Raw genomic sequence first — 8,201 nt, 5'->3', positions numbered from 1 at the left:
TTGGAATGGAAACTGACCTTTTCCAGTCCTGTGGCCACTGCTGAGTTTTCCAAATGTGCTGACATATTGAATGCAGCACTTTCACAGCATCATCTTCCAGGATTTGAAATAGCTCAACTGGAATTCCATCACCTCCACTAGCTTTGTTCGTAGTGATGCTTTGTAAGGCCCACTTGACTTCACATTCCAGGATGTCTGGTTCTAGGTGAGTGGTACACCATCGTGATTATCTTGGTTGTGAAGATCTTTTTTGTACAGTTCTTCTGTGTATTCTTGCCGCCTCTTCTTAGTATCTTCTGCTTCTGTTAGGTCCATACCATTTCTGTCCTTTATCAAGCCCATCTTTTCATGAAATGTTCCCTTGGTATCTCTAATTTTCTTGACGAGATCCCTAGTCTTTCCCATTCTGTTGTTTTCCTCTATTTCTTTGCATTGATTGCTGAGGAAGGCTTTCTTATCTCTCCTTGCTAGTCTTTGGAACTCTGCATCAGATGCTTTTACCTTTCCTTTTCTCCTTTGTTTTTCGCTTCTCTTCTTTTCACAGCTATTTGTAAGGCCTCCCCAGACAGCCATTTTGCTTTTTTGCATTTCTTTTCCATGGGGATGGTCTTGATCCCTGTCTCCTGTACAAAGTCACGAACCTCCGTCCATAGTTCATCAGGCACTCTATCAGATCTAGTCCCTTAAATCTATTTCTCATTTCCACTGTACAATCATAAGGCATTTGATTTAGGTCATACCTGAATGGTCTAGTGGTTTTCCCTACTTTCTTCAATTTAAGTCTGAATTTGGCAATAAGGAGTTCATGAGCTGAGCCACAGTCAGCTCCTGGTCTTGTTTTTGCTGACTCTATAGAGCTTCTCCACCTTTGGCTGCAAAGAATCAATCTGATTTTGGTGTTGACCATCTGGTGGTGTCTATGTATAGAGTCTTCTCTTGTGTTGTTGGAGAGGGTGTTTGCTATGACCAGTGCGTTTTCTTGGCAAAACTCTATTAGCCTTTGCCCTGCTTCATTCCGTATTCCAAGGCCAAATTTGCCTGTTACTCCAGGTGTTTCTTGACTTCCTACTTTTGCATTCCAGTCCCCTATAATGAAAAGGACATCTTTTTTGGGTGTTAGTTCTAAAAGGTCTTATAGGTCTTCATAGAACCGTTCAACTTCAGCTTCTTCAGCATTACTGGTTGGGGCATAGACTTGGATTACTGTGATACTGAATGGTTTGCCTTGGAAACGAACAGAGATCATTCTGTCGTTTTTGAGATTGCATCCAAGTACTGCATTTCAGACTCTCTTGTTGACCATGATGGCTACTCCATTTCTTCTAAGGGATTCCTGCCCACAGTAGTAGATATAATGGTCATCTGAGTTAAATTCACCCATTCCAGTCCATTTTAGTTCACTGATTCCTAGAATGTCGATGTTCACTCTTGCCAGGAATCTCCTGTCTCCTGACCACTTCCAATTTGCCTTGATTCCTGGACCTAACATTCCAGGTTCCTATGCAATATTGCTCTTTACAGCATTGGACCTTGCTTCTATCACCAGTCACATCCACAACTGGGTATTGTTTATGCTTTGGCTCCATCCTTTTATTCTTTCTGGAGTTATTTCTCCACTGATCTCCAGTAGCATATTGGGCACCTACCGCCCTAGAAAGTTCCTCTTTCAGTATCCTATCATTTTGCCTTTTCATACTGTTCATGGGGTTCTCAAGGCAAGAATACTGAAGTGGTTTGCCATTCCCTTCTCCAGTGGACCACATTCTGTCAGACCTCTCCACCATGACCTGCCCGTCTTGGGTGGCCCCACATGGCATGGCTTAGTTTCTTGAGTTAGACAAGGCTGTGGGCCGTCTGATTAGATTGACTAGTTTTCTGTGATTATGGTTTGTGTGTCTGCCCTCTGATGCCCTCTCGCAACACCTACCGTCTTACTTGGGTTTCTCTTACCTTGGACGTGGGGTATCTCTTCACAGTGCTCCAGCAAAACGCAGCCACTGCTCCTTACCTTGGACGAGGGCTATCTCCTCACAGCCATCCCTCCTACCTTGAACGTGGAGTAGCTCCTCTCAGCCCTCCTGCGCCAGCTGTGTAACTGTGGGCAACTCACATAATGTCTCCTCAGACTCATCTACAAAATGGGTATAGAAGTAGTTCCCTACCTTATAGGGTTGCATAACCTGCAGCATGATTAAGTGTCTTGGTAAATGTTTGATTCTGCCTGGTTACTGTGAATTAAAATACACCAGTGACTTCTGGCCATATGATTTATAATAGTTTGACATTTAACTAAATGGTAAAACTATTTATTTTTCCCACCCCTTTCTAGTCCCCTTACCCTGCTTTATTACTCATATTTTCTCCCACCAGAGTATTACTTTTAAGACAGTAGAGCTTTATCTTGTTCACTGCTGAACCAGCACCCAGAAAAGTACTGTACATATTAAGCCTTCAGTAGACACTAGCTGAATGAATGGTGCAAACTGTCAAGAGGGAAAATAAACCATACACCAAAATGTTCATTATAATAAAAAGTATGGATAAATCTTTCTCTAATGGCTCCCAGTCATATATTTTAAAACACCAAATGCTATAATAAAAACAAGTAATTTATTAAAATTTGAAGGTAAAAACATAATTTTAAAAGATTTAGACCTATGTCAGGCGTGATAGAGTATGGATGCTTTCTTGAAATTCAAAATCAGATCTAAGAGTATCACTTTCAGAATGTTCAAGAAGATTCGGTTTACTTCTACTTGTCTTTGATGAAACAGTCAGTATTTCACTCTCTTTCTTAACAGAAATGTGTTTTTTCGAAGACTCGCTTTTAATTGGTTCATTAACCAAAGAGCTATTTTGCCCGATTCCTTTGGTTTTCTGCTTTACAGGTGAGTCAGAGCAGGAATGCAGGTCCTTCCCAGGCTGTTTCTTAGCAGAGTGCTTTTTGATATATTCACCTGTTTTGGTCATTTTTTCTGAGGCAGGCCTGCTATTTCTAGATAATTCGTCTTCTTTTCTTTGACTTCCAGTTCCACAAATTACATCTGCTGGAGGAGAACATGCTCTAGCAATGAAATCTTCAAAAGATTCCTGCCGCTGTTCTGTGACTGGGACTCCCAAGTTGTCTTTGGAAGTCTCTAAGGTCTCCTGAGTAGAGGCTGGGGCATGGAAGGTGTCGACAGGCAACGGAATTCTAGCATCACCTGTAATTTTCTGAAACTGGAGAGAAAAACAAAAGACAAGACAAAAATTCAGTGATGAACAAGGCCTACCATTAAAAGCATTCAGTCGCTTCAGTCATGTCCAACTCTCTGTGACCCTATGGACTCACAGCCTGCCAGGATCCTCTGTCCATGGGATTCTCCGGGCAAGAATACTAGAGTGGGTTGCCAGTTCCTTCTCCAAGGGGTCTTCCTAACCCAGGGATCAAACCCATGTCTCTTCAGGTGTCCTGCATTGTAGGTAGGTTCTTTACCTCTAGCACCACCTGGGAACCTATCCATTAAAAAGTGGAGTCCGAAATTTCAATGTTACTCTGTGATCTTATTATTAAAACAGTCAGTTGATAATTTAGAAGATTTCAGAGCCAGTTATTTTCTAATTATATCTTCCAAGTGATTCTCAACTTAGACATATCCAAGATTATGTCTGCTACATTTTCAGACTTCAGTGTTTAGGGTAGTTAGTACCTATTTCCTTTCCCTTACTAAAAATAAAACCCTATTCTCTAAGAAAATTAATTTCTTTTCTATCCTCCAGGTCAATGTAAACCAGTTTTTTTACACAGTTTTACAAAATGGAAAACATGTAAAAATGTGACCAGACTGTGTATCCAAGCTGTCAGTTTCCAAGACCAGTTTGAGACTGGCTAAGGTGAGAGCTGGAGGCTCCGCGTAAGGCTGGAGGAAAAGCTGACAGGTTTCCCCCTCCCATTCCCATAACCAGGTGACTCACTATAGTATACTCCCTATGAACCATGTCTGGACCACTTATTTTAAAAAATTATCTGTATCAGTACTTGTACCTTCATTAGTGTTCCTTCATTGTAAGCTGACTGCATACAAATAGAAACCTAGATAAAATATGAATAGAATAGGCATTTATACAATTTAAAATTTAGGATATTTTCTCTAAGGTTTTCTTTCTTCACTAAGGATAGTTTGCTTTAACTCATAAATTTTCAAAAGAATTTCCAGTTTTCTTATTTACAACAATGCAGTATCATGAAATTTACTGGGCACAAATGTACTAATCTAAGATATCGGAAAGGAGCTCAAAGAGGCTTCTAGCTCCTCAGCATATGAACTCTCAGATACCGATCATTATTATCTTCTTTCTGACGTGGAAATTTCCTTTTTGCTAATTGCTCTTAGAATCGTTAAGTTCTGTTCTGTCCACTTACTTGGATATTTTGCATTTGTCCTAAGGCACTCTGCTGTAATTCTGATTTTTCTTCTTCAAGTGCCTTCTTTTTTTCTTTAGGTGGACTACTAACAGTAGAATTCATCTGGGGATGACCTAGTAAATGAAAATCTGACTGATCTATACCAGCCATTGTGGCCAGCTGCCCAAGCCTGGACCAGAGGAGAAAAGGAGAAAAAGACAAAAGTTACTATAATCACAGAAGAGCAGCTTAGATATCCTCAGGCCTACAATCAGGAAATACTTCTAACATCTTAAAAGCCAACACCTACTCCAGACTACAAGCGTCTCTCTCCCCCAAATCCTCAGCCCTTTCCAGGGTTATCCTCTGGGATACATCCCATCTCCTTGCCTATTAGCACTCCATTTCAAACACTCTCACTAGCAGCTTCAACATCGACCACACACACCATCCACTGCCTCTCACCTGCATTCCCACACTCCACTACTATTCCTCCAGCTCCCAAGAAGCGTCTGCTTCTTCCTTCCCAACACCAATTCATTCCCTGACCAAACAGCACTCCATCAATTATCAATCTCCACTTCGCTCTTTCGACAAAACTGCTCCTGGTTGAGAACCACTGACCTGCATCTTCCCTATACAATTGTTTTTAAGTCCAAGACAAAAACAATCTTAACTCAAACTTATTGAAGGAGAAAAATAAGTGAAAGGTAGTAAAATTCTTATCCATTCCCAAATATTTTCAATTAAAATTGCCTTCAATGTAGTCTTTACAAAAAATTATACCTACTAATTACTCTGTCTACAGGTTACTTGTTTATAATGGGCTTCCCACTCTACCAAAGCAGGCTCCCCTATTTGCTTTTCTTTATAGATTTACTCATTAAAAAAAAAATCAACTCTATTACCTATAATTCACTGCATTTGGCTAAATATGGTCATGGAAGTAATAAAAACCGCTCAGGTTCCTCAGCAAACTACCTCTAAAGTTACAAAGAGAAGAATGCCATGAAGAGAAAAGAACTAACCCAGCATCTTTAAGGAGATCCAAGAAAGCATGGAACTTCCGGAAGGAATTCTCAATGCTGCCCAAAACACCTTCATCATCCAGGATCATGCTTGTCAATGAGTGTGCATGAAGGGCTTCAGACAAAGAGAAGTTTATATTTCTTAACTGGGCATTTTCATGTTCCAACTATAAAAGAAGATTGAAAATATTTGACATGATTTTTTCTCACTGTCATCAAAAGAAAACAAAAGTAGTCTCATCTAGTTTAAAGAACAAAACTAAAACATTCAGAGTGCAATTTGTTGTTCAGTCACTCAGTGGTGTCTGATTTTACGACCCCGTGGACTGCAGCGCACCAGGCTTCCCTGTCCTTCACCATCTCCTGGCATTTGCTCAAACTCCTGTCCATTGAGTCAGTGATGCCATCCAACCATCTCATCCTCTGTTATCCTCAAATGTAATTAATTTGTAATTAATCTAACTCTCCATCAGTAAAGACAGAGACCACATCACATAATAACCGAAAGGCAGAGGCACTCAACAAAGTTTCCTATACAACATATAAATAAATAAATATATACAATATATAAATAAACTGAAATGATTGTTTTATTAATGATCTTTCAAAAGATCAAATTTTAAACTGGTTAAATTCATAATGGATCCTCATTCCACATTAGAAAACTACCTGCTATTAAGTTTGCCTTAAATTAGAAAACGAAGCACAGAACCTAATTTGAACAAAGCATATTACAACTCTGCTGAATGTTAAGGAATAACTTTAGTGAGCAAAATATCTAATGCTTAAGTTTAAAAGTCCTAAATCATAACCAGCCCAATTTATTAACTGTACCATCACCAATATTCTCCTTGGCTTCGTGAAATATTCACTCCCATGCACTCTTCTTTAGATCATCATTTATGATTTGCCCTATATAAAAATCAACTCTAGTATTTCTCAGAAAGGCCATTATGTTCATGATGCCCTCATGTCTTACATAAGCAGGTGTTTAATATTTATTGAATGAACTAGTGTCCACCAATCCAGTAGATGCCCTTTCAAAAATCCCTCCCTACACTCACCCTGTAATAAATTGTATTTATATCGAACGTTTTAGCTTATGCTCTGCTTTCATGCACATTACCTAATGTAATTCTCACAGTATGTATTTTTACTTTCATTGCATTCTTACTAGTTTTCCAATCTTATATTTATTTAAATGACTCATTTTCCTAATTCACTGCCAGTAAAGTCTCATCATGTCATTTATGTTACTAGATATACAATACATACACAAAATATGCTTTCTTGAATTGAATAATCATGAACAGAAAATAAGCTAACATCATATAAAGCACACACAACACACAAAAAAACAGATTTTTGCATTTTTAAAAACATACATTCTGGGATATGTAATATAATAATATATATAAACTATAAGCCGATGTCTAAAAGGAAAATGGGAAATGAGAGCTCTATTTCATCCTGTATTTAGATCGTATGATCACTAAATACCAGTAAATGTGAAGGTCCATATGATACCCCCAATTTGCAATGTATTAGTTTTCAAGTTTACAAACTATATGCATATGGCTTAAAATCAAATCAAAATAAAACCAAGAAGCTTTCAAAAGTGTAAGAAGAAACTTGTTTACCTCACTGACTCGTTTATCAGCCTTAAGCCTTATGACTCTTTCCTCCTTTAACTGCTTTAGGCACTCCTCCAGTTTTCCCTAGTGTAAAGAAACACAGTAAATATTATACCTAATTCATAGTATGATATTCCAAGGCATTTCCAGCTATAGATTTCATCATGATTTAGGGGCAGAGCCAGAAGTGAACTCAGACTTTAATCTGCTACCTGGAATATCATATCATGCTAGTGAAATTAATTATTAAAATATATCAAATTAGCATAGTAAAGATTTATTTAAATCCCACTCTTTCCAACATAAATCTGTGGCAGCTCACCATAAAAGGTGTATGCGTATAACATAGTAAATATTAAGACCAAGAAAGAAAAATTCCACTTTTATTTGTGGGTCTCTTCACAGCAGGAAGCCATATTAATGAACATGCTTAACATACCCGAGTTACATAACTGCAGATTCAAAAGCATTTTTTAAAAAGAGTAATCACTTTTAAAGCAACTTACTATATGTCAAGCACTGTTCTGGAGTTTCCTGGGCATTAAATATGAGGAAAGAACAATACTAACTTCATGTTATCTTACAGATGAGAAAACGGAGGCAGAGAAGCAGAGTAAGTAGAGCAGCACAGCCAAGCTCACACCACTAAGTAGCAGAACCAATACTGTGAATTCAGGAAGCTGGGTGCCATTCCTGTCCATAGAGATAGTAGTCTTTCCATTCACCAAGGTCAGTAACATAAAATGAACACTGGTAAACTCTCACAATTCTTAAGAACTCATGAAATCAAAAGATGCTTACTCCTTGGAAGGAAAGTTAGGACCAACCTAGATAGCATATTCAAAAGCAGAGACATTACTTTGCCAACAAAGGTCTGTCTAGTCAAGGCTATGGTTTTTCCAGCAGTCATGTATGGATGTGGGAGTTGGACCATAAAGAAAGCTGAGCAGAGAAGAATTGATGCTCTTCAACTGTGATGTTGGAGAAGACTCTTGAGAGTCCCTTGGACTGCAAGGAGATCCAATCAGTCCATTCTAAAGCAGATCGGTCCTGGGCGTCCTTTGGAAGGAATGATGCTAAAGCTGAAACTCCAGTACTTTGGCCACCTCATGTGAAGAGTTGACTCATTGGAAAAGACTGATGCTGGGAGGGATT

The 8,201-nt window shown here is 38.7% G+C and overlaps 1 protein-coding gene across 2 annotated transcripts in view; it reads right to left on the bottom strand.

The window, feature by feature from the left end:
* Window positions 1–2,591: 2,591 nt before the first annotated feature.
* CEP78 (centrosomal protein 78kDa) overlaps window positions 2,592–8,201 on the bottom strand; it is a 35,169-nt gene continuing 29,559 nt past the window's right edge. Inside the window, exons 12-16 of one of the 2 annotated variants that reach the window (XM_010851138.1) lie at window positions 7,053–7,130; window positions 5,413–5,579; window positions 4,403–4,574; window positions 4,025–4,072; window positions 2,592–3,219 (exon numbers count right to left, since the gene is read on the bottom strand). In XM_010851138.1, the coding sequence (XP_010849440.1) occupies window positions 2,656–3,219; window positions 4,025–4,072; window positions 4,403–4,574; window positions 5,413–5,579; window positions 7,053–7,130 (1,029 nt within the window). In that variant the 3' untranslated portion in view covers window positions 2,592–2,655. The remainder of the gene's footprint in view (window positions 3,220–4,024; window positions 4,073–4,402; window positions 4,575–5,412; window positions 5,580–7,052; window positions 7,131–8,201) is intronic. The other variant, XM_010851139.1, reaches the window with a different exon arrangement.

The sequence above is a fragment of the Bison bison genome, unplaced genomic scaffold, assembly GCF_000754665.1.
Source record: "Bison bison bison isolate TAMUID 2011002044 unplaced genomic scaffold, Bison_UMD1.0 scf7180017864298, whole genome shotgun sequence".
Lineage (NCBI taxonomy): Eukaryota > Metazoa > Chordata > Mammalia > Artiodactyla > Bovidae > Bison > Bison bison.
The sequence above is the reverse complement of the archived record's forward strand: the minus strand, read 5'-3'. Positions and strand labels throughout refer to the sequence as shown.